At 37.1% G+C, this 27,342-nt stretch overlaps 3 protein-coding genes across 4 annotated transcripts in view; 2 read left to right on the top strand and 1 right to left on the bottom strand.

Moving 5' to 3' along the window:
• The window catches only part of LOC134743151 (5'-3' exoribonuclease 1), a 37,485-nt gene extending 26,669 nt beyond the window's left edge, over positions 1-10,816 (top strand). The window contains exons 24-34 of the mRNA XM_063676494.1: positions 1,062-1,321; positions 1,785-1,937; positions 2,386-2,461; positions 2,622-2,699; positions 2,833-2,900; positions 3,006-3,038; positions 3,716-3,830; positions 5,206-5,499; positions 7,098-7,201; positions 8,277-8,373; positions 9,106-10,816. Of these exons, the coding sequence (XP_063532564.1) occupies positions 1,062-1,321; positions 1,785-1,937; positions 2,386-2,461; positions 2,622-2,699; positions 2,833-2,900; positions 3,006-3,038; positions 3,716-3,830; positions 5,206-5,499; positions 7,098-7,201; positions 8,277-8,373; positions 9,106-9,195 (1,368 nt within the window). The 3' untranslated portion in view covers positions 9,196-10,816. The remainder of the gene's footprint in view (positions 1-1,061; positions 1,322-1,784; positions 1,938-2,385; positions 2,462-2,621; positions 2,700-2,832; positions 2,901-3,005; positions 3,039-3,715; positions 3,831-5,205; positions 5,500-7,097; positions 7,202-8,276; positions 8,374-9,105) is intronic.
• Positions 10,817-11,941: 1,125 nt separating this feature from the next.
• On the top strand, positions 11,942-25,523 carry LOC134743071 (maltase A1-like). Of its 2 annotated transcripts, none has more exons than XM_063676362.1 (12): positions 11,942-12,119; positions 12,778-12,957; positions 14,830-14,993; positions 15,855-15,980; positions 16,394-16,514; positions 17,727-17,907; positions 19,406-19,556; positions 20,995-21,102; positions 22,478-22,729; positions 23,740-23,837; positions 24,145-24,285; positions 25,323-25,523. In XM_063676362.1, the coding sequence occupies exons 1-12, from the start codon at positions 11,975-11,977 to the stop codon at positions 25,411-25,413; spliced, it is 1,758 nt and encodes a 585-aa protein (XP_063532432.1). In that variant the 5' UTR covers positions 11,942-11,974; the 3' UTR covers positions 25,414-25,523. The 2 variants fall into 2 exon arrangements, with proteins under 2 accessions (XP_063532432.1, XP_063532433.1); XM_063676363.1 differs by lacking the exon at positions 11,942-12,119 and adding an exon at positions 12,232-12,333.
• On the bottom strand, positions 25,524-26,708 carry LOC134743072 (DNA polymerase epsilon subunit 4). The gene is made up of 2 exons (XM_063676364.1): positions 26,300-26,708; positions 25,524-25,794 (listed from the first exon to the last, which is right to left on the bottom strand). Exons 1-2 carry the CDS (start codon positions 26,603-26,605, stop codon positions 25,654-25,656), a joined length of 447 nt encoding a protein of 148 aa, XP_063532434.1. The 5' UTR covers positions 26,606-26,708; the 3' UTR covers positions 25,524-25,653.
• Between the last annotated feature and the right edge of the window lie 634 nt (positions 26,709-27,342).

A 27,342-nucleotide genomic window follows, 5' to 3' on the forward strand; every position in this document is an offset into this window, starting at 1 on the left:
ACTTGTAACTTGACACTTGTAAAATTGTAATTGTAAGTTTTTTGGGATAGGCCACAGGTATGGATTGTACTCTGTTTTTTTTTTGTATTCTACATCGGTGGCAAACAAACATACGGCCCGCCTGATGTTAAGCAATCTCCGTAGCCTATGTACGCCAGCAACTCCGGAGGAGTTACATGCGCGTTGCCGACCCTAACACCGCACCCTCGTTGAGCTCTGGCTACCTTCCTCACCGGCAGGAACAGAACACTATGAGTAGGGTCTAGTGTTATTTGGCTGCGGTTTTCTGTAAGGTGGAGATACTTCCCCAGTTGGGGTCTGCTCTAGATCTGAAATGACATCCGCTGTCCTGTGCCCTACCATACAAAGCGAGATGACATTCACAGTGCCCTTACCTCTCTTTTGGACCTAGTTTAAGGACATACCCGGGTCCACAAAAGGAGTACCAGGACAAGAATAGAACCAGGACTGCCTGAAATCAAAACCAAAATACGGAATATGATGTTTGACGTATCCCATTGAAACCAAATTTCGAATTAAAGTATAGTATGTTATAAAACTAGCTATATAAGACTACTAGCTTTTGCCCGCAACTTTGTCTGCGTGGAATTAGTAATTTGATTTCTTAATTTTTAAATGCTTTTGAATCCATCCTTGTTTTCACCGCCAAATTGATTTCGTGAATAAAAATTATTCTATATCCTTCCTCACAGCTCAAACTATCCCCATGCCAAATGTCATCTAAATCGGTTCAGCGGTTATTGATTTCCCATACAAATTTCCACCCCCTTTTCACCCCCTTGAGGGGTGAGTTTTGGGATAAAAAGTATCCTAAGTCCTTCCCCGGGACTCCAACTATATCTATGCCAAATTTCAACTAAATCGGTTCAGCGGTTTAAGCGTAAAGAGGTAACAGACAGACAGACAGACTTTCGCATTTATAATATTAGTATGAATGTTATTGATGAAAAATAAAACAGCAGTCAATTTTGCAATCAATCTATCACAGAATTTTCAATAGGTTTACAATATTAGTATCTTACCAAACCCAATATTCACAGCCGGAACTCCACGAAGGAAACGTCCAGCCGGACCCTAAAGCGGACTTCAAAATGTATGACCGCGTGGTCTGCGTGGCTCGCAGCATCACGGCTCCGTTCGGAGCCAAGGGCACCATCACCGCTGTGTACCAACCGCCACAGTCTAATACAGTGCGATTGGCTGATAAATTGAACGCCGAACCTACGTATCAAGTGATGTTTGATGAGCCTTTCCCGGGTGCCTCGCCTGAAGAGCTGTTTGAAGAGCATAGGTTCTATAGGTGAGATAATTTGAACATTCCGCTTGTAGTGTTAAGGTTACTTTTTCTAAATTGTGTGTGAATACTACTACAGCGGTTTTTTTTAAATATAAGTTCTTTATTTAACAATATATTACAAGGTATTTACTTAATCTAGTGTACATTTGGCATCCTAGACAGTCATAACAATAAGCTAATACAGTTTAGTGAGCTGTAGGCGCTCATTATAAACTTTTTAACAACTCACGTTTGTCACATTGGCATGGGTAATATCATAATACTTACACTAATGCTTATTACAAGTAAACAACAGCATAACTATTAATACGTTCGCACAGATAGCTTCCGTTTTTTGCATTTATTGTAACTTCGTATTGTTACTCGACCGTTTTATTCATCTAGTGCAGAAAATTCTCATGATATTGAGACAGTTTCCACGCGACTTTATCAACAACGACTTAAGTTTAATACATGTCTTCCACAGGATGTTACCAACGAACATGCTGAACATATCATATGGCCGTAAACTGAGGAAAGCTGTGACCGTCGCCGGGGCGCAAGAGACGCAGAGCATGAACAAAACGCCTAATCTGCTGCGGAGAGATGACGGACACAACTCCGCGTTCGCTAGTTATAGGTATGCGTTAATTGATATTTTTACAGTTTTTAAAATTGCATTCGTCGGTGGGTGTCACTAGTGCAGACCGTACCGCCAAATATTAAGATTCAAATTTAATTGTCAGTTACCGATAGCGAACGCTCTCAATACACTCTCCGTACTAAGGGTCGGTTGCACCGAACTGTTTGACATCGTTAAAGTTCTCTAAATTTTATTGTATGGAAAGTTTCATAGTAAACCGCCGCGGCGCGCCGGGTGACGTTGATCAATCTGTCAAGTGCGGATAGTGCAACTGGCACTAATACTAGCACATAATAAATACCCTTATACTATACGTATATATGAAACTAAGACCTACCGTTTTACTGATAGCCTTAGCTTAATAAAAAGGTCAATTAGTAACTGTCAAATATTACATGGTACTTACATTGCACCGACTATAGACTAATCATGTGTTTTTTTACAGTCCCACAAGAGATCAAAAGACTCCAGTAAATGAAACCCGAAACAATACCGCAAGTGCTTCCACAGATAATCCACAAGTAAGCAACCACTTGAGATTATAATTTTGCACCAATTAATATTCATCAATAAATAAATTAAGCAGTATAAAATTAACTCGATTCTCTGTTTGATAATGATAAACATTACGAATATTGTACAAAATAAATAAGCAATTTTATTTAAATGTGCCGTTTTTAGGACGATGCTACACAGCTTCTAAGGAGTCTGCTCAACATTAGTCAAGGAGAAACAGATTCTAATAAAAAATCTGGCAAGGTATATTAGTATTTTTAGACAGCTATAGTATACACAACTGCTGTTCATATTATAGTATCCGTTGAATACAATTTTTATTATATTACACCAAGGTTTCACAACGTTTACATAACTATGAACATTATTATTTTAGAACGCACGAGATCAAAATCAGAGTTGGCGATCGAGAAATGACAATAACGCCCAACAGCAACCAAACAGGTAAAACAGTCCCAGATTGTATTTTGTATACATTTTAAGTATATGTCGTATATCGTCTATCGTATAAACATATAATGCAATACTAGTATTCATTATTGCATGCAGCCAAACTAGCGAATTTTGGAAATTATTTACCAGGTAAGATTACTCAATACGTGATGTCTAAAAAAAATCCTTCGCCATAATGCAAATCTACACACAATATTAATATATATATTAAAAGGAAGTAGACGTTATTGTTGTTTTATTGGCGAGCGCAAGCTATAACCGCAAGTTCCACAGTACTGTAGATTGAACCGTAATAGTATAAGTGAAAGGTTCAATTTAAAATAAATGTCAGTAAGCATTGGCTAAGGAAAAAAAAAATGTTTAAAGTCATTGATCCCTTCACACAAGAAAGAAGTAAACGGAAATGTGTCGCGACCGTACGTTACATTTTAGCATTAACGTTAATTTAGAGCACAGCGGAACATTCGATTACTGCCTACTATTGGCAATGAAATTATAAAATGGCATCTTTAGAATACTCGCATTCTATGATTTCTAGGTATAACAATACGGCTTTGGCTAACATTTACACATATTCATAAAACTTTAAATTTTGTCCCTTTGTAACCAATACAACTATCGAAATGACGGATAAGGACAAACGATTATCAACGGTATTTTAGATTTGACAGAAGTCCCTTTATGATTCATAAGTATGTCAGAAATTATACAAAATTGAACCCTATCACTTTGAAAAAATGTTCAGAAACATGTGGGAAATATATTATAATGGCTTAATGACGGCATTTGAATTTCTCTCAATATAGGTCTCAACAACAGCAGCCGCCGCAGCCGCAGAATTGGCGCAAAGAGCAGAACGGCACGTTCAACAGGGCGCCCCCGCCGCAAGTGTACCAGGAGTGGACTAACAGGTCTTTCAAGGTAATATACCATCTTCCACACTGCTTCTGCACTTGCAAATAAGATCTCACACCGATACGATACTGATCGGTCAGTGTCAAAACTGTAATTTTTTCGACCAAAAACGTCACTTTTGACACCGACAGATCAGTATCGTAGGGTTCATCTACATATTACGTCACAGCAACAGGGGGGGGGTCATGACAAGTGTGACAGTACGTATTAACGACCTATCTTTTTCCTATGAAAAAGTGTGACAAGGATGTTGTATGATGTAATTAATGGACTACCCCGTATCCCTGTGACATCTTATAAGCATTGTAAGAATCGGGCCCAATGTCAGTTAAAAATTTTGCTGTTAGTATGTAATAAATACGTAAAAGAAACAGTTTTCTGACGCTACCAAGTAGTTCCAGTAACCAGCCATGTTAAGTCAGTATGGACACATAATGGTCCCCTATACCGCTTCTGTCTGTTAAAATTGTTTAATTGTATTTTATTGTGTAATTTATTGTAAATTTAGTGTGTCTGTAATTTTCGCTCTTTAAATATGCCTTTCATGTTGAACATATATGCTTTGGATAGCATTCCCAACCGAAACTTGTATTTAAAATAATATTTCGTGTAATAAATGTTATCTGTTTTGTGTGCCTAATAATAAAAATAAAAATAAACGGCGATGGATCTTAAAAAAGTTGTTACGACTACCATTAAAAATAGCTCGAGTAGTGCTCTAAAACTATTAAATGTAATTAAAAAAACTATTTTACAGGTGTTTCGCTTCGTTACACTGCTTGGAAGTTTTGTAAGACGTATTTTCAAATGAATCTGACGATTTCAGGTACACGAGTATATTGAAATCAACTCATCAGTTTCATTATCATATACATAATGAAAATGAATATAAAATATACAATAAACAGTTTCTTTAATTTGCATGGCATCAAATAAAACTGAAAAAATGGTAATACACATGCATTAGAAAGACTTGATTTATGTATCACATTTTTTAACAAGCATAGATTTAAACAGGCATACATTCTTTTGCATAGAATCGCGTTTGCATAGTTATCATTTTTCACGATTATTCAACACTTATTAATTCTCAAAGTGACCTTAAACTTTCCAAGACAGATACCGTTATCATAGCTTAATATCACACTTCGTTCGTAGTTCTGAAACTTCGTAATACTGAATAAAAAGGAAAATTGGGACCGACCGTCGTCATAATTATCTTGATCTTATCTTGATTTACTTTTTAATCGCCATTTAAACTGCTAAATACTTTGTCCTTACCTGAAGTTAAATACAATCTCAATCAATTATAACAAACTTTTTTTTAGGTTGCATTTATTACAGTGAGGATTCTTTTGTTAACATTTTTATATTTATGCAGAATCAACCACCAGTGCCTCCGTATCCGACGTTTGGCCAACCCTTCCAAGGGCCGGGGCCGAACCAGATCCCATTCCCCGCGTTTAACAACGCGCACTTCCAACGCAACCACAACGCGATGCGACAGCATCCGCAGAACCAGCCCCATCCGCAAAATCAGCCCAATCCGCAGAATCAGCCGCATCCACAGAATCAGCATCCGCAGCAGCAGCCGCAGAATCAGCATCCACATCCGCAGTTCCCGCAACACCTGCCCAGCGTCGCTGGAGTGGCGTTAGCGCCCAGTTGGAACAAGGTCAGTGCTCGATCGCATTAAAGGTTGCTGTACACGCAACGTTAATAGTACATTATTGTCGAGGTTCGGAAGTAGCTACTTGCTGGCTGAGGATTCGTTTTAATCGGACGACCTTGGAAGGCCGTTTAATTGAATCCGAAGCCAGCAAGTAGCCTTCCAGCCGAGTCATATATAGTGCTTTTCTCAAAAATGGCGCAATAAATGCAAATATAATAGAAATATTTTACAGAAGCAACATTCTTATGTATATATTTTCACAGAAAAAAGTAAAAAGATTTGCTTGCCCGCGGTTTTATTTTTTTAATAAAAAATGGAAGTGTATTTTTCTGCTGAAAATACGCCAACCTATTTGACACACCTAAATAGTCGCGGTAGCAACATTATAATAATAAGTACTGATCATCTGTTTGGCTGTTTAATGGACCTATGCCTTCATTTGATATGGCCACTTCAACTTTTAAACAGTTTGGAACTCGACAAATAATGGAATTTGTATGCAACATTGCAGTCCCGAAATCGAGACTGCAATGTTTTTAACTTTGTAATTTTTTGACTGACCATAAACTACGCACTTCGCGACCTACTTTTTAACCGGCAACGTCGACTTTGCCGTCCATTTTTGAGAAATTGTACATTATTGTCGAGGCTCGTAAGTAGCTACTTGCTGGCTGAGGATTCATTTTAAACGGACAACCTTACGAGTCCGTTTAATTGAATTCGAAGCCAGCAAGTAGCCTTCCAGCCGAGTCATATATAGTGATTTTCTCAAAAATGGCGCAATAAATACAAATATAATATAAATATTTTACAGAAGCAACGCTCTTATGTATATATTTTCACAGAAAAAAGTAAAAAGATTTGCTTTGCCGCCTTTTTTTTTTTAGAAGGTGGTGTATTTTTCTGCCGAAAATACGCCAACCTACTTGAGACACCTAAATAGTCGCGGTACCAACATAATAATAATAAGTACTGATTATCTGTTTGGCTGTTTAATGGACCTATGCCTTCATTTGATATGGCCACTTCAACTTTAAAAAGTTTGGAACTCGACAAATAATGAAATTTGTATGCAACATTGCAGTCCCGAAATCGAGACTGCAATGTTTTTAACTTTTTAATTTTTTGACGGACCATAAACTACGCACTTCGCGACCTACTTTTTTACCGGCAACGTCGACTTTGCCGTCCATTTTTGAGAAAAAACTAGTAATTGCTCACTTTAGATTGCCCTATAGGGAAAGGGTAGCGAGTGACGGATCATTTTCGTTAATGTATGATGGAGTGGCTCAAAAAATATTTTTCTACAGATTTTTTGAGGCACTCAAATATAGCACAAATTTAGGTATAGACTTATTTTCAGTTATATCTAGAAAAAACTGCTTTCTAACTTTATACTACACAAGGTGTACTAACAATAAAAATGCACGGCTTATGGCTTATGAGAAACAAATCAACATAAATTATAACATTTTTCAAGTTATACAAAAGATCGTTGTATTTTCGTATACAAAAGATCTTCAAAGCAAAAACAGTGATTATCTGTATTACACAATACATATGTCTATTATTATGTGAGCGAAATCTATTTTTTATTCCAGAATCCACCGCAGAACCAAGTGCAGTCCGGGCCCACGCATAATGCTCCGAACAACACCGAAAAACCTAACCCATTTGTACCGCTGCAAGTACAGACCAGCCAACGGTAAGTTATCGATATATTCAGCCAAAATTGTTAATCAAAAACTTAAATGGGTTTTTGCCTGCTGGTGGAAATGGCGTGATACAGGTACATTTTCAAAATATGGAATAAGAACACAGTTGGCAAGACTTAAGGTGCCCAGTTTTTCTGTTACCTTTTTTTTTAAACGTCTTTTTTTTACAAAATTCAACAGTTTTTTTTTTGTAAATAAAATACGTAAAATAGCCAATAATTTAGAATGGGAAACTAAAACTAATTAAATGAAACAAGTTTTCGACCGTTTGTTCAACAAGTTGTTATGATGCTTTGACAATTTATCTATGTTTATTCCATTACGTCACGGCAATAAATAAAATAAAGTTTTCAACTTTATAACCTAGACATAAAGCTCATAGTCTGATCTGATTGTAAAAATATTTTCTAATAAGTTATTTGATAAAGTCAGTCACTACTCCAGTAATCTAAAGTACCTGTGCTGTAAATTACTTGTAATTAACACACACTTAAAATCAATATAGTTTTATCAGGTTCTTATGAATTAACAATAATGTAGGTAAAGTTAGCTAGGTAGCTTATTATCTACAACACACGGTATATAGTGTAACTATTGTTTATAGAATACATCCGAAATTAATTAGAATCCTGAAACAGATAACATACACTAAAGAAAAACTCACTCTCACCTCTCTTTCTTCTCTCTGGTCACTTTTTCTTTACTGTATGTTATCTATTTCAGTTTATGATATTATACTTATTTGCAACAATATTTATATACAAAAATATTTAGTTATTTTGTATACAATTCAATTGTTAAACATTATTTAAATAAATAAAAAAAAACACAAATTGATAATATACTTATTATGTATATGTCAAAATATTCTTGGATCAAATACAAATGTTTGAGTCCTTAGAAAACTTTGAATATACATATTATTGTGCAAGTGCATTAAGTATTTGTATTACGGTCCGAACTTGATGTTCGTCCCCTGGGAAAATCCGGTTTGACTTATGACCCTATCTGGTCGTACTCGTATGTATAGGTATATAATATACATGGGTGGTTATTATTGTCCAGGCGCGTGCACAACCCTCCCGGGCCGCCACGGCGCGGCGCCGACGGCTCGCCGGCCCCGCAGCCCGTGCCTGTGCAGGGACACTCATCCTCACATTCGGTAATTATTCTTCATGGTTTGTCAATTTATCCAACGGAATAAGCTTTGCATTTTTAACATTTTTTCTTCTCGTTTCTTCTAACAACAAATATTGTTTAAAGAAATTAAAACAAATTAAATTATTTCAGAAAATATTTTAATTTGTTTTTATTTCAAGTAGGAACGCTACCTACTATATAAATTGTAAACTGAAATAAACCCTGGACTGGAGGCCTTGGTCACTTTTTCTTAGTATATGAGATTTATTTCAGTTTATAGTTAACAAATATTGTAATAGTAATAGGATATGTTACCAAAACCCCTACTAAACGGCTAGCAGCCAAGAGTGGGGGCGCAATACAATTTGATGGAAACTACAGAGGTCGTAGTGGTCAGAATTAGTAAGCGCTTTAGAGTTAACTGTTTCTGTTTAGGAATTATAGTTGCGTATATCCATATTTAGAAATGTGACACTAAAACGGGCGGGCGGCAGTAAGATTTGTTTTTCAAAGCAAGCGTATTGGCACCGTGCGAAAATGCACTATTCATAGGTGAAAACCGCATAAAAATCCGTTCGGTAGTTTTCACTGAAATTATTACGATTTACTTACTTCTCGCTTAATAGTTGTGACAAAATACGGGCCTATATACGGTGGGTCCGTACTGTAAAGTCATTTTTTTTCATTAAATTACGATAGCACAGGCAATTAAATGTATCTTCGAATGTATAATATTACATTTTCATTTGTGCAGACGTTCCGGCAGCAAGAGGACTCGTCAAAGAGACCACAAAGAAAGAAAAAGCCGAGAGTTGCCGCCAACCTTCCCTTTCAAATGGATTAATTATAAATATTATAATGTTGCCAATCGTGTACATAGTTAATGAATCAGAATCAATGTAAACAGTTTATGTATAAGTCATCAACTAAGCCATCTATCTCAATAGGGTGACTGTTATAGTTATGGGTTATGGGCCACTCCATAGTAATATAATAGGCCACTCTTAACAATAAAACTTGTATTGGTTTGTTTGTTTCTGGTTTGTTAAGACTGGCCAATTACTATAGAGGGGCCAATAACTATTACTAAAACCTGAATCTGAATACTAAAAAACAATTGAGCGAATTATCCACACAAAATCTTTCCGTATATGTAAGTAAACTCAGAATGGTGTAAAAGAGCTGCTATGAATATAGTTATAGTACTATTGTACATAGTGTATATACTGATATTAATAACTATGTATTTGTTGCAGTGGTACGTAAGATAACAATTTTTGTGATCCTATAGGTAACTTAGTCTAAACGTATGGTAGATGATGTCCATTAAAATGAAGGACCAAAAATGGACTTTAATTACTTGTAAAAAGATCTAAATTTGTTAGTTCACTTTCAACAGTTTTAGTACATACAATTATCGCGGCCTTGTTCAAATGTCGACGAATAATACAATATTTGACAAAACTAGCAAAAATTTAATAAATTGCAGGAATATCGTGCTATGTTAAATTATTTTCTTACTTCTTAACTTTAGGCGAATGAGCTTTAATACATGTTCATATATTTTTATCATTCGTGTTTTAACTAAGACGCCTAAAACGTATGGAAATGACAAATATTCTGGGAATTTATCCCATGATTTGTGATGATACATTTACAAGTTCAAGGCTCTGTGTAATTAAAATATCGTTTATAGTAAACGTTGCAGCAAAGTATATTTTCATCATACAGTTCGGTCGTAAATATGTATACATTTTTTGTATGCAGGTATATAAATGTATCATATGGGCAGACGAAGATGTGGTTCAGCTGCCACAGTATCGCTAACACACTTTACGGTAAAAGACATATGTAATATGTATATGTTTATTACCGTAAAGTGTGCATTAGCGCATTTGAGAAAAGCCACAACTGAAGAATATCGAATAACCTTAACCTGCACGATTCAGGTTTTAGACAAAAGCAAAAACGCAGTCACATTGGTTACGTTTACAAAAATAAAATGTCGTAGTTTTGGTTTTGGACTTATTACTACGCTAATTTTAATATAATTCACCCTAGTCAAATTTTATTAATAATGTTAAAAAATATTTTTTACTTCATGATGACGATTTATGATTCTCATACATTCAATCAAAATATAATTTATAAAAATAGCAAATTAAAACTGGCATCGTGCGGTTGTGGTTTAAGGAAATATTAAAAGTATTCTTTATTTTATACAATTTATGTTATTGATAGTTATTTCTATTAAAGTACAAAACACGATAATAATTTATGCTCAATTTCTTGAGTGTGTTAAATGTTGTGTATAGGTAAATGTAATATTCTGTCTGACAAGTTTAAACTAAGTGTACTCCCATCGCTCTGAAATTAAATCTCAATGTTATTAAATATACCCACAAACTGTTTCATTGACTGTTTTCTTAAAAGAAAATACAGCATAATAAATGTGGAATTCTGAATATGTGTTTTTATACTTAAATCTTTATTTCTCTAATAAGTTTGTATCATACCATTTTCGTATAGGAAAAATACCGAAGTGAGTTTGTATATTTATATTTTTTTAGTAGTGTTTCCATGATATTGGTGTAAAATTTAAATTTCAGACACAATAACTTATAAATAAATATTAAGATTCTCTTTATGCATTTATTTTGGTAAGTGTAAATGTTGCATTGATACGTATTTGTAGTTAATATACTACTTTAATAATATGGCACTTGTTTGTTGTCATCATAGAGTAACTTATACTAGAGCGGTACTGTCATAGTAAATTTTGTAACCCCAGTAAATTCACTGCCATCTGTCGACACACTTTAAAACTAAAAATAAATATTTATAAAAATACGATAAAATGTATTTAAATATGGATAAATGATTTTTTTATTTGCATTAATTATTTTTATATGATTTTGACCCATGTTCTTTCACTGGTATGCGTTAAAATTATAAATAACAAACGAAACAGTCAACGCCCTCTATACGAGTGTAGGCCAAAACTAGTGGCGCCATCTGATCGAGAATCAAATTTTCGTGGATTTTCGAGGCACGTTTTTTCCTTAGACTGTATCCATCTATTACGGAGTTATATCTATCTTTGGTTGTCATTAATCTATTTATTCCGAATATTTGGGTCGGTTGCCTAAAGACGTGTACCCTAGCGTGTGTAGTTTTGTTTTATGTATAATTTCTGGTAATAATTTCATTTTTATAATTGGTTTAACCCTTAAGACTCAAAACCTTGCTTGCGTGTAACATTATAATCCAGTATTAGTATTAGTATATTCCAGTTACTAGATACTATATTTACCACACTCTCCCATTAACATACAACAACAAACTTGCCCTGAAATATAATTATACAGATACATACATCCCAAATTGTTCTATAGAGCAGTACAATTTTTAAGCAATAGAGTTCAACTTCGTGCTAAAAGTACTTTGTACTGGACATAACACACCTCAAGTTCAAATCTCGATTATAATCTAGGAAACAATTGAATTCATACCAACCGAAACACTTGAGTGCCGCAGTAAACAACTTGAAGTGTTTACAGCAGAAGCATATTTAACGGCCGGCGAGCAAGGCGCTTCACTTAGTCTGTCCCAGACGAGGCACGATGAAAGCGGTAACTTTGGTGTTGGTTGCGGTGGTGGCGGCGGTTGCCGCCTCGGATGCGGACTGGCATGAGTCTGCCCTGATATATCAGATTTACCCTCGCAGCTTTAAGGATAGCGATGGAGATGGGATTGGAGATTTAAATGGTGAGTTTTTATTTATACTGTACGCTATGTAGGTATATAGTTTGGCCAACATTTACCACGCAGACAAGACACGACGAAAGCGGTTACGTAGGTTTTGGTTGCCGTTCCGTGGTAGCGGTGGTTGCCGCGTCGGATGCTGACTGGTATGAGTCTGCACTAATTTATCCTCGCAGTTTTAAGGATAGCGATGGGGATGGGATTGGGGATTTAAATGGTAAGTTATTATTTTTATTATCCACTTTCTAGCTTGGCATACCATATTTGTCACTGAAGAAGAAGGCAAGGCACAAGGTGTTAATTGCTGTGCTCGCGCTGTCCTAAATTTGTTAGCTATTATGTACCAACTTTTCTCTCAGATCTTCGTTACGTACTGAAGTACGCCTCGTACGTAAAAATATGTCTAAACGTAGAGCGTGTCCTAAGAACGAACTTACTTTGATAAAAAATATAGGTACCTTTTCGATTTATTTATTGTTACGATATCTTCGTCTTTGTCATTATCTACAGAGAATTTCTTAATTCTTCACATCAAGCGATCTGTTAAAATTTACCCTGACTGGGTAATTATTTGCTCTTCATATTAATCGTTAACTCATTAGATACCTAAGATAACCTAATCTTGCATTTTCATGTTTATTATTTTTTGTCTTTCCACCAGGCATTACCTCCAAGTTGAGCTACCTAGCCCACACCGGCGTGGATGCAATATGGCTGTCGCCGATCTACAAGTCGCCCATGTACGATTTCGGCTACGACATCACTGATTACCGCGCCATCGCACCTGAGTTCGGCACCATGGAAGACTTTGATAACCTCATGGCTGAGGCCAAGAAGCTAGGTAAGTCTATATACGAGTAAGTCTTCAGTCTATAGTATAGTTAGTCATGTATACCTAAGCATGTGCCAGACGGCAGACAACCACAGTTTCTGCAACATGACCTTGGTAGAAGCGAGTGGTTTACAACAAGCGACTAGACGATTTTAAACCACTGCTTCTGCCATTGATTAGCAGAGCACGCCCGTCTACCAAGGGCGTTTAAAGCATGTGCCAACCACAGTTTCTGCAACATGACCTTGGTAGAAAAACAGTGGTTTTAAGCCATGTAGCAAGTGGTTGAAAACAAATTCTGCATGACCTTTAAACGCCCGTGGTAGACAGGCGTGCTCTGCCAACCAGCAATCGCAGAAGCAGTGGTTTAAAATCGTCTAGCCGCTTGTTGTAAACCACTCGCTTCTATCAAGGTCATGTTGCAGAAACTGTGGTTGTCTGCCGTCTGGCACATGCTATATTTGTATAATATTGGCTATGTAACTATCACGCTCAAGTTTGACATCATGAAATACTTTGACAACCTATGGCTGAAACCAAGAAGCAAGGTAAGTCGTCGGTCTCTAGAGTAGTAATGTATCTTTGGCTACCACATCACTAACAATTGCGCCATTCTACACTAGTTCAGCACCATAAACGACTTCGGAACTACATTAAGCTTTGCCTAAGTATAGGTAGTATACCTGCCTGCGCAAAAAGAGCACTCGTAGAACAATTAGCTATTTAAAATACAGCACATGTACGTCGTCATGTGTTTCTGACATTATATTAATTAATATTTTTCTTTAATAAGGTTTAGATACTTAAGTGCGTATTTAAAAGCATGTTTTTCTATAAACTGTTACCTATTTTAATGTTTTTCTGTGTTGTGTGAAAAATGGGAAGAAGTATCTAGACACAACTTCGCTACTTATTGAGAATTTTTGGACGATATTGAAAAAGCTAGCTTGGTTCCATTAAAGCTTTTTTTATTAATAAGCCAATCACCCGACGACTTGGGACCTAGAACTCTGCAAAACGCTCATAATATCATTTTTCATCTTCAAAACCAACGCAAGGTTGCTGTAGGTTATATATAGGGACAGATAATCTAGATTCTAGTCATTAGTCAAGGTTAATAAAATGCCATCAAACAGACCCGCGGATAAAAAAACCTCATTACGAGGTGTCGCGTCGTTAAGTTAAACTGCGTTTTCCGGCGCGTATCGTTTTGTTGAGCAATCTTCTGACATCTCTATTGTAGATCTACAATACAAACAAAGTTAATCTTCACTGGATTTATGTTGTTAATTTTCTGTAGGGTGGTCACCTGCCGGCCTAGCTAAGGTAACAATCGCTATCGCTTCGACAACGAAACGCTTTGTGTCTCTCTATCACTCTTTTCCATATTAGTGCGACAGTGACGCAACTGTTTCGATCGCTACGGAGCGTAAGCGATGTTTCCCCCGATCAGAAGTCATTATTATGGTTGATGATGTAGCTCACTTGTTTAGTAGGTACATATGTATTTAATGTATTAGCTTATTCACTCTCGTCTCTGTTTGGTTAGATTCTTAATTCGCTTATGCTTAAAGTTGGTACTAATTTCAAAACTGATATCTTTGACCATTTTCCATAAGGCGTGCGATTATTAAGTGCCATTGAATTCGTAACTGATCAACCGTCAATACTCGTCTAAAAATATCCCAAGGTTTCTTGTAACAATATACATAGTCATCCTACAATTAGACTAAGTAGCTACTTGGGCTACTTGATTAGTATAATACCGATTGCGTTTTCGCTTTTCGGTCACGTGACCTACTAAATTACGCTATAACTTGCTACAACTTCATTTGTTTTCAATAGAATGTACCTATCCTATACTAGTTCTTTTTTTTTCAGGCATAAAAGTAGTCCTTGACTACGTGCCCAACCACACAGGCAACGAGAGCGAATGGTTTGTTAAATCGTGCAAGCGGCAGGACGGCTACGACAATTACTACATATGGGCTGATGGCAGACCGAACCCTGACGATCCTGATCACCCACTGCCACCGAATAACTGGGTTTGAATTTAAATTGTTACATAATTACTATAAAACTTGGATTTATTAGCTTTCAGGAGGTATTCAACAAATATTTTCATATTTAAGAGGATAGAGTACGACGGCACTCATAGTTCTCTTTCTTTCCTCCTTGGATAATGAATAATGACATTACGAAAAAATCTTAAAATATTTGATACAATTTCGCTTCCTTTTACTTAGCTTACCCTTGGTTTGATTTATTTTCGATATAAGTAGGTACCTACTAAATATTTAAATTACAATAATTAGGCGCGCAGCGTCCAAAATCTGCGAATATTTACTATCTAGTACAAAACGTCGAGTTGAGACTTTAATTTAACAAATATTTAAAAAAAAATTCAAACGAGAGGTCATATTCAGTAGGTATGATTATTTCATGGAGCTAAAATCAGTCCGAAGTATTCCTAGCGGTAGTTCATTTCGTACTCTCTATCTGGTTCACGAACAAGCGTAAATGTACAGTCATACATTTTTGTATGCAAGTTTGCTAAGCGAATTGTTTTGCTGACTACATTTTTATCCAAATTCTTAAATACCTAAAGCTTTCTAATAGTTTGGTCTGTTTGGTGGTTCATTACCTATCATCTTAAGCGCCATCACTTGCATCATTTCACTAACCCAGGTTAACCCATTAAACCTGGAGTTACTATGGTTACCAGTACAATTTGACACTGGGTTAACCGCTTAACCCCGGGTTAGTGGGATGGTGCAAGTGGCCCTTAGGCTCTTTACGAACTGTCAGTTAACAGTGTGGGCGATGGTACGAACGGCACTGACTTAAACTCTTATTTCATACCCGAGCAAAATGCACAAACGATATATGTACATATAACCCTACAGATCAGCGTGTTCCGCAAGAGCGCCTGGGAGTACAACGAGGACCGCCAGCAGTTCTACCTGCACCAGTTCGTGGTCGGCCAGCCCGACCTCAACTACCGCGAAACCAAGGTCCGGGAGGAAATGAAGGTAAAACAATAACACACCGCCGTTAAACCAAATTACGTTTCAATACGGTTTACGAATTACTGCATTGACAGAAAAAACCTTAAGTAACTTCTATGCGAAGAAAAATTGATGATTTGCCTTGCTATGTGTAAATACTGGGTTAGTTATGGTGCGTTCAGATCTCGCGAAGGCGGTTGTTTATAAAAGGCTTGCTAATAGTCTCGCTACCGAGTCGCGTGTTTTACATTGTTGCCAGCGTACTATGTAGGTATTACGATGTCCAGTGCTCTAGCGACTCATAACAGTGGCAGGTACTAAGCAGTGTTCGCAAGATCTGGACCTATCTACCTCAATTGCATTCATATTATTACGTACGTTACCTTACCACTATTAAGTACTTACTTTAAATAGTAACCTAATGGTATTGTGTACAGAATGTGCTTCGATTCTGGCTCGACAAGGGCGTGTCCGGTTTCCGCGTGGACGCTGTAAACATGATGTATGAAGTAGATCCAGCTCATTTCGACGGACAGTACCCTGACGAACCGCTTTCAGGTAATTCAAAAATAAATAAACATATTCAAAACACAATCAAATGCAATTTGACGAAAGTCATTATAAAACTAACTGATTGTATTAAGGAGTGGTTCAGTAAAAATGTAGCAGGAAATTGTCTGGTATATTTTTTATCTTTTGCTAATTATGAAGCACTCAGTTTTTGTTAGTAATCTGTATATAATATAGTATTAAATGAAAATAAAACCATAATGGCAAATATGAGATTGGTTGAGTTTTCTCATTTTTATTGCAATGTAAACTTTTGAACAACGCAATTTGACAACCTTTACTTGCCGTTTCCTACAATGCCACAAAAGGGAATATTACGCGAAACTCTGCGTGGGGGCACCAGGGCGCCACTTCCACAATCTGAGGGTCTATCGTGAAACAAGAAAATTTCTTTATCTAACATCTCTGTCACTCTTGCATATTCGAGCGATAAAGAGGCAGATAGCGAATTTTCGGATTCGCGTCTCCCGGTAGGTCCTATGTAAGCAAACCGCCCTGATGCATCAATGTCATATTTTATTATCTCTGAAAACTTGTCAAAAACCTGTAAAGGTACAGTATGTATAAGTTACTCTATGATTTACTAAAAAGGCTAGTCCTGCACTCTGGTGGCAGAACATTGCAGTAATATCCCCTATTATATTTCCATTTTCACAACTTGTTTTATGCTTTTAGGAACATCATGTTAAGAATAAGTTATACCAATTAAATGGATTTAATTTTGGGTAGACAGGAAGTCTCTCCAATCTAACCCCTGAAATTTCTGTAATAATGGCAAATACACAAAAGTAGAAATTCCATGTAACTACCTCAAAGTGATATCATATTAAAAAGTTAAATATTGAACAAAATCCAATTTAATAAGGTACAATTAAATTAGCTCATCAAACTTAAAGAAAAACTAACAGAAACACTTCATAAATTCTCTCAGAAGACGCTGTTCAAAAAGTGTTAGGAGAGATATGTAATATAAAAGGCGAAAACTAGAATTTGCCCTTTTATTTTAAATACGATTGTGTTTAATTTTATAGAATACTATCTACAGATTACTATAAAAATGCACTGCTTAAAAATTATTACAAAATATAATGAAAAATCCACATAATGTGCTGCCACTTTTTTTCCGAACCACTAATAACCAGTCATAATGCATACAACATTAGGTAAATTAATGAATTTTTATTAACATTCCATTTCCAGGCGACCCTAACTCCGGCCCTGACGACTACGGTTACCTAAACCACATCTACACCCATGACCAGGACGAGACCTACACCGTGGTGTACGACTGGCGCGACGTACTCAACGACTATTTCTACAACGACGGCGAGTACAAGATCATGATGACGGAGGCCTACACCGACTTAAACCTTATGCTGAGGTAATACAGTCCATTACTAGGAGACCCTAGCTCCGGCCCACTATAACAGGTGATACCTATACCGTGGTGTACGACTGGCGCGACGTACTCAACGACGGAGTACAAGATCATGATGACGGAGGCCTAAGCCCACTTGAACCTTATGCTTAGGTAATACAGTCCATTACTAGGTGACCCTAACTCCGGCCCACTATAACAGATGAAACCTACACCGTGGTGTACGACTTGCGCGACGTACTAAACGACTATTTCTACAACGACGGCGAGTACAAGATCATGACGACTGAGACCTACGCCTACATTAACCTTATGCCGATCTGAGGTAATAGAAAATGTTTTTTCACCTCAGCAGCTCGAACAAGCCTACTTTCGTCACTCCCTGGAGTGAGGAAAGTGCGACTTTCCTCACTCCAGGGAGTGAAACAATGTAGCTTTTTAATTTAGTGAAAGCCAAGAACTTCATACTTTTATTACATTTTTTTATGGTAAGGTACGGTACGGTACGGTACGGTCCGGTCCGGTCCGGTCTCGTCTCGTCTCGTGTCGTGTCGTATCGTATCGTACATATTATAATACTTTTTTTCTGTTTATTCTGTGTAATTCGAAATACATTTTAACCTTTAATATGTTCTCACTACTGAGGTGAAAAATTATGTGTGCAACACGAGAGCAAAGTTATTTTACATCTCGTGTTTTTGAGTCCCTCGCTACGCTCAAGATTCTACCTTAGAATCACTCGCTTCGCTCGTGATTCAATTATAGAATCTCGCTTTCTCGGGACTCAAAATAAACACTCGCAAGAAAAACCAACTTTCCTCTCTTGTTGCACAAATAACTATTGATTTCAACATTGTGATGATGGTTTAAATGCACGAATTTTAGAAAAACCGAACGTCGCTTAATGTTGCTTATGTTTCCCCTAGCTGTCTGCGAAACATGACTAACCTATTTTCGTATGGGCCATGCGATTAAAAAAACCGGCCAAGTGCGAGTCAGACTCGCGTACCGAGGATTCCGTACTTTTTAGTATTTGTTGTTATAGCGGCAACAGAAATACATCATGTGTGAAAATTTCAACTGTCTAGCTATCACGGATCAGGAGATACAGCCTGGTGACAGACAGACGAGACGGACCGACGGACAGCGGAGTCTTAGTAATAGGGTCCCGTGTTTACCCTTTGGGTACGGAACCTTAAAAATCACGGAACGAACGAATATAGTTTGAACAGGAAGTGTGCGTGCATGAACTGCAAGGGCAGCACAGTAGCCCCTGTTTATTGCAAAATGTAAATATCTTAGTTTAAGATTCAGATTTAGGCCACAAGGTGGCAGACAACGTGCATGTGAGGATGATAGGCAATCTGTAGGGGGCAGCACCTGCTTTTTCGCGTAAAGTAGATATCAATAAAACATGGTGGCAGATCCCTCATAGCGCAGAAGTACCTATTACCCATTACCCAGCGTCTGTTGAACTGTATTACATTTTTTTTTCTTTTAGGTATTACGGCGATGGACGGAGAAACGGCTCTATCCCCTTCAATTTTAGTTTTCTGAGCGATGTTAAGAACACTTCCAATGCTAAGGATATGAAAGTGATCATTGATAAATGGATGACGTATATGCCTGCGGGACTACCTGCAAACTGGGTGGTGAGTTAGTTATTTATAAACTTCTATAGGGTAAGTATTTGATTGTATTAAATCGCAAAAATTTAAAATTGATAAATTTAGTCTGTGAAATCCTTTACACCTTTTGTTACCTAATTGAAATAACAAGTTTTTTTTTTTTTTACTAGCCTAATTTAGTGTCCCACTGCTGGGCAAAGGCCTCCCCTCGTTTCCTCCACTCGACCCTGTCGTTTGTAGTGTCCCGCCAATCCGGATAAAATGCGTCTAAGTCGTCCCGCCATCTCCTTTTCGGCCTGCCTGCACCATCTATGGTGTTCCGTGGGTCCCACTCGGTAACCATTTTGGCCCACCTTTCAGGGTGCATGCGGCAGACATGCCCAGCCCAGTCCCACTTAAGCTTAGCGGTCCGGACACCTACATCTACAACTAGAGTTCTGGAGCGCAGTTCCGTGTTTCTGATTCTATCAGTTCTGCGAACACCTAGTATACTGCGCTCCATCGCTCGCTGGCAAACCTTGAGTAAGTACTGGTTTCTATTAGCACGTCCTCTTATCTTGCCTTTTATCAGATTTTTTTTTTAAAACAGACAAAATTAGTAATGATTTTTTTTCTGATGGACGTTTAGGTAAACGCGCGTAAAGCACTGATTTTGTCGCTCTTATTTGTAAATTTCGTAAAGTTTGCACTGCTAAAAATGGTAAATTTGTATTACGCATATTCTATACTTGACCTTTATCAGATTACATTTTTGTTATATGACTTAGTTCGAGGAAATGAAAGTTAAACGAATTCAATTTTCTCCAGAAATGACCTCAAAACAAGTGACAATTTCTCCGAAAATCTACTTATTTTTCGACGTAATTTTGATACTTAAACAATCTACAACATTTGCTGAAACTATTCTTATACATCAAGTTGTATAATTTACCACCATAATTTTTTGATGAATTTTTAAAAACTGCCCCTTCTCTTCATATATTACCGGCGACGCACGCTCGCGACCTCATTATTAAAAGGCAAGATGAGAAGACGTACCAATACTTGTTTAGATATTACGTAACAAAACGTGTATAATTTCAACGACTAAATCTATCAATTTTAAATTTTTGCTCTAAAATCGACACCGGCCTCTTAACCATACATGAAATAAAGCACCAGCAGATTAATAGAGAAACGTAGACAGCAGTTATTTTTAGACACAATTTATATTTTAAAACCCGTATAAAACTATAAAGAGTAGGTCATTTGATTGTGACGTCACATGCTAATGCTAGTGTTTCATATAAATTCCATAGTAGCAAAATCGTTTTGACAGTTAGAAAAAAGAAACTGATTTGACTAGTAGTCAAATACCCTATTGATGTAGATGTGTGCGAAATGCCTTGTGGTGGGGAACTGGAATGCAAAATATAGATTGGCAAGTTCCTGAGTCACAAAAAACTAATTGTTTTTATTTCAGAATGGTAATCACGACCAGAGCCGTGTAGCCAATCGTCAGGGCATAAATCGCATCGACGCTATGAACCTTCTCGCGCTGATCCTGCCAGGAGTAACACTCACCTACCAGGTACACGTACAAAGCTGATCACTCATGCCACACACAATAGTACCTAGATTGTTAACCAAGCGATGAAAGGCACTGATTTATGCCTATGTAGGAATATCAGAATGGAATTTTTTATAACAAACTCATTTAAAGCCAAATTTCAATTCCTTATCGTAAAAAAAAGTACTTGTAACGTAAAATGCTCTAGTATAATTTTCACCTCAGCAGCTCAAACAAGCCTACTTTCGTCACTCCCTGGAGTGAGGAAAGTGCGACTTTCCTCACTCCACGGAGTGAAACAATGTAGCTTTTTAATTTAGTGAAGGCCATGAACTTCATACTTTTATTACATTTTTTTTAATGGTACGGTACGGTACGGTACAGTCCGGTCCGGTACGGTACGGTCCGGTCCGGTCTCGTCTCGTCTCGTATCGTATCGTATCGTATCTTATCGTATCGTACATATTATAATACTTTTTTTTTCTGTTTATTCTGTGTAATTCGAAATACATTTTAACCTTTAATATGTTCTCACTACTGAGGTGAAAAATTATGTGTGCAACACGAGAGCAAAGTTATTTTACATCTCGTGTTTTTGAGTCCCTCGCTACGCTCAAGATTCTACCTTAGAATCTTTCGCTTTCTCGGGACTCAAAATAAACACTCGCAAGAAAAACCAACTTTCCTCTCTTGTTGCACAAATAACTATTTCTGCACACCTTTTAGAACAATAATGACCCTCTTTCAGAGCATAAGCAATGAAAAATAATAAATACTAAAACGCGGCATAATTATGTATGACACTGCGCAGCCCCGCTCATTTTGCGGTAAATCGCATACATCGTCTCGTTTTGCCGCGTAAGTGCGGTTTGTGTAGTATCAAACGCTAGGGGTCACCAAATGATAACATATTGTACGAAGCTCTGTGTACAAACATTTTAAGCTATCAAAACTGCGGCTACAATATTTTGCACTGCTTTACGCATCTAGGTATTCCTTAAACAAAATAAATAAATACATAAATTCATTTATTTACGACCAACCTTAACTCAATCTCTTTTTTTAGGGTTCCGTACCCAAAGGGTAAAAACGGGATCCTATTACTAAGACTCCGCTGTCCGTCTGTCTGTCACCAGGCTGTATCTCATGAACCGTGATAGCTAGACAGTTGAAATTTTCACAGATGATGTATTTCTGTTGCCGCTATAACAACAAATACTAAAAACAGAATAATATAAATATTTAAATGGGGCTCCCATACAACAAACGTGATTTTTTTGCTTTTTTTCCGTAATGGTACGGAACCCTTCGTGCGCGAGTCCGACTCGCACTTCCCAGTTTTTTTTTTATGTATGTTTTCTTTTTTGACTTCTAACAGTATTCATAAATCTTTAAGGGCGAAGAAATCGGTATGACCGACGGCTACATCTCATGGGAGGACACTGTGGACCCTCAGGCCTGCAACACCGATGACCCTATCAACTACGCCAGCCACTCTCGGGACCCCAACCGCACGCCGTACCACTGGAACGGCGGGAAGAACGCAGGGTTCTCTGACACTGATGGCAAGACTTGGTTGCCTATCGCTAGCAACTACAGAGAGGTTAACTTGGAAAGGGAGATGAGAGAGCCCAAGAGCCATTATAATGTAAGACCCCTTAAACTGCTGGTTAAACTTTTATTATATGATATGTAATGTTGGTCAGAATTTGCATTTTTAGGGTTTCGTACCCAAGGGGTAAAAACGGGACCCTATTACTAAGACTCCGCTGTCTGTCCGTCTGTCACCAGGCTGTATCTCAAGAACCGTGATAGCTAGACAGTTCAAATTTTCAGATGATGAAACAACAACATAACAACAAATACTAAAAACAGAAAAAATAATATTTAAGTGGGGCTCCCATACAACAAACGTGATTTTTCTGCGTAATGGTACGGAACCCTTCGTGCGCGAGTCCGACTCGCACTTGGCCGGTTTTATTTTTCCTAACTAGAATCGATTGTTGAGCGTCAAGGGTTTAACTTGGTTTAACTCACTACCTTGGCTAATTTGTGCGCTTTAAAGGTTTAAATTCAGCAGCGTCAGTGTTGACGATTAGCTCAGACAATTTCTAAATGTGACTTTCCATCAGAGAAGGGTCATTCATTATACTCATTATGCTTCATGTGAAGTAGGGGCCTTTCTATCAGAATTTCTGTCGGAATTACAGATAAAAAGGACCATTAGACTTATATTGACCAGGATATTATTTGTGAGCTCCCGATATTTATACCCTCAGAGGGTAGACAGAGCGCTGTCTACACAACTTTGACACCCACCCGCTATCTTCAGTCACCCGTGAACATGATGCATGTAACTGCGTCGAAATATCGGGAGCTCACAAATAATACAAAAGGTAATCACGGTCTATATCCCGGTCAATATAAGTCTAGTCAAACTAACCGTGAATCATTCAAAACTCCAAAAAGGACCATATTGCACTTGAAGCCCATTCTGTATAGATAGAAAGCCACAAATTATTAGCACTTTTGGGTGTTGCATGCCATGTCAAGTGTATTTTCAATTTATTATTATCTTGCAAGTAATCAGCGATAAAAAAAACCACTCAATTTTTCTTCCAACATTCCAATCTAGCTTTAATTCCTTTCTCGTGGCAGTTCTACAAAGACGTGGTGGCTCTGAAGAAGACCAGCGCCGTGCGCTCAGGAGACCTGGAGACCCGGGCTCTCGGCGAACACGTGCTGGTTGTTGCCAGGTACCTCCTTCTCTCTGCACCTTGCCTTAAGTTCACCATTTGAATCCCAGCAGATCAAAATATCAACAACCTCCAAATCCCAGGCGTTTTCGATTCTTCATATATTTCAAAACATTTAAGTGACCCGATATAACGTCAGTGGAGCGCAGCTTTTCTGCTCAAATTTTACCTACATAAGCTATAGAGCAAGCGGGTCTTTTCTTCTTTTCCCCCAAATTTCATGCACGAATTATCACTTTATTGCATTTATTAGAAATATTTTAGTAAAAAAATTTTTGACCATTATTTAACCAAACCTAAATTTCAGACTGAAAGCCGGCTCCCGCGCCGTCGTTGGTGTAGTGAACCTGTCAGATGAGGAGCAAGCCGTGGACCTGTCGTCGATCAAACTCCTTCCATCGCTGCTGGAGGTCAAGGCTTCAGGCGTCAACAGTGTGCTGGAAAAAGGGTATGATCCTAATTAGCTAAGATAGCTAATTTAGGCCTAAGATTTTGTCTAAGCATAAGTTTTTTTATTGCCCATGGCAAATACACCATTGTACAGTCAAGGGCATAAATATATATACATTCCCAAAGTTTCAAAAATATGTGCACGCTCTTACATAAAGTCCTGTTCACATATTTTTGGCTATTTGTCTGGATCGATATTTTTGCCTTCAACTATACATATTTGAGTGAGTAGCAAACTGTAATAACTATATAAAACATTTTAAAAACCTATGCTATATGCCAAAAAAATCTATTTTATGCCAAAATTATGTTATATCATTTTGGAAAAGAACAAAGAACTGATGTTCTTTAACGCATTCACTGCCAGGGGGCGTGGCCTAGGAACAAACTTGTATGACGGTGAACGCACATGTGCGTTGGGGGCAGTGAATGTGTTAAATTCCATTTCTATCATACATAGCTAAGAACCACCGCAAGGAAACTCGCTTTCACGTATAAAAAAACGCATCGAAATTGGTCCATCCGTTGGAGCGCTACAATGCCACAGTAGTACTTAGTTTTATCAAAGACCTATATAACTCCGTATAAGATGAATAAAATCTAAGGAAAAAACGTGCCTCAGAAATCAAGAAAATTTGGTTCTCGCACAGATACCACCAATACCAACCTTTGGCCTATTCTCGTTTAGATGGCGTTGACGGTTTCGTTTGTTATTTAACAATTTTAACACATATCAGTGAAAGAACATGGGTCATAATCATATAAAAATAATAAATACAAATAAAAAAATCATATTATATCCATATACTATATACATTTTTTTAAATATTTTTATTTTTAGTTTTAATCGTGTGTCGAAAGAGGGCAGTAAATTTACTGTGACTACAAAATTTACTATGACAGTACCCCTCTATCCTATATATTCTCTTTGGTGTTCTTAAAAATTGAATAATAATAGTAGTAGTATTTTGTTGGGGATTTACAAGTTAGTATTTTGTCAATTTAAGGTCTAATTTAATATTATTTGTTTTACAGACACAAGGTGATCAAGTCCAGATTCACTGTGGCGCCTCACAGTGCCGTGGCACTCCAATCTCTTATCTGGGTACCACACATCCTTGTATAAACATCAGCCCGATCAAATGTTCCTGTAAATGGCATACAATTAGACACCTAAATTATATCCTACACTTGGGATAGTTTTGTAGTATTGTGGTAATAAAATTATAGCAAATAGTTGTAGTTTAATTTAATCCTTAATTATTTTTAACATTTACTTACAATATTCTAGCTTTACTTTCCTTGTAAATGATAAGGTACAGTTAACAACATCATTGACTATAAATTAATAAGGCATAGACTGATATTAGAAATCCATAGCACCCTCTAAGAAACACAAGCAGTCCACCATATTTATAACATAGTCTAAATCCTTCTTGGTAATTATCTTTTTCTTCTTAGTTGATGTGTTGTATGTTTCTTTGACTATTGTTTCTAGAAATAACTCCTGGAACAAATGAAATTACTTTCAAAACCAATATCAAAAATAAAAAAAGGTTGATTGCTGAATAAGCACATGTCCACCATTTTCTTAAAAATCCTTAACATGTTTGTGGACAGTAAGTGAAGTCATGTGTCATAGGCCAAAGGAAACACAAAACTATGCGACTGTATTGATACTTGTCCGCAAATGTATTAACTCAGGATCAGGAGAATCAACATTTGTCTTTCCCACTTGGATGTCTAGGGAAATGTAAATGATAGGAAATCAAGGGGTCCTCCTATCCTATACTGGACTGGATTGGATATGCATCAAGCAACACATGCTTCATAGCCGCACCAGCAAGATATAAGTGGCGTAAAACACTAAGTTAGCCATGATTAACATTGCCGTCTCGCTGAGTGTCACAAACAATTAACTTTGTGGTAGTTTGCTGTAAATATGTCATTTTTCATAGACATAATAGACTAGATCATACAGAAACATTTTTAAAATAAAATTAACCTCTTACCGTTGCTTTCGTAACTAAGAACGCAGCTTCAGCACTGATGACGCTTACGTCTGGATCCTGCTTCATTATATTCTTAATCCTCGCTATGGGTAATCTTGTGGCCTTCACAACCTCGCTCCTTGCATTCTGCGGCTTCTTTTCCACATGTTCTTCAGAGCTGACTAGCTCGGATTCCTGCAGAATCTCACTTTCGATGGGTTCGGAGTTTATTTCAGTAGCAATATATTGTTCCGTGTCCGCATACTGTTCTGTGTCGTCGATAACGTCTGATATGTCGAGATCCGTGTAATGCTCGCTATCGGTCATCGTTCTTTATAAATTTACACGTATAATTTTACTTAATTTAAAGTAAATACACAAGAAAGCAAGAATCGCGCGCTATTGCCCACAATGCCACAATCACTTCAGAGGAATGACTGACACCACTGACACTGACAGTCTGACAGCTGACAGTGACAGCTACGTTGTTGCCTGTAATCATAGACCTAGCCTCAAGTAAGCAGACTAGGGAATACAGAATGTTAAGGAGTAGCACAGATGGTACTACAATACATAGGGTCCTACAAATAGTATCGTCTATAATATATAGTTGGTCAAGCAAATCTTGTCAGTAGAAAAAGGCGCGAAATTGAAATTTTATATGGGATGATAATTCAATTCAATTCAATTCAATATATTCTTTATTCAAATAGGCCTAGCAACAAGCACTTTTAAATTGTCAAGTTTTAAATATTACCTTAATATAAATATCAGAGCAATTTATTGATGCAGTTATTATTATTCTTAAAAACATTGAATTATTATAGGTATGTCAAACTTAATAATAAGAATTCACAAAAGAATTGTATGTTGTACTAGTCTAGAAACTTTCTAGAATAAAAATCTAAATGTCAAAAAATACGGATGACCTAATATAGGTATTTCATCATTATTAACACAATAATAATAATTAATTAATTTCAATCACAATCCCACGGTGTTTCTTCATTCATGTAGTCTTGTGTGCAATAGGCTTTAGAGATAAGTTTACGATAACCCTCCGC

This window comes from Cydia strobilella, chromosome 7, assembly GCF_947568885.1.
Source record: "Cydia strobilella chromosome 7, ilCydStro3.1, whole genome shotgun sequence".
Taxonomy (NCBI): Eukaryota; Metazoa; Arthropoda; class Insecta; order Lepidoptera; family Tortricidae; genus Cydia; species Cydia strobilella.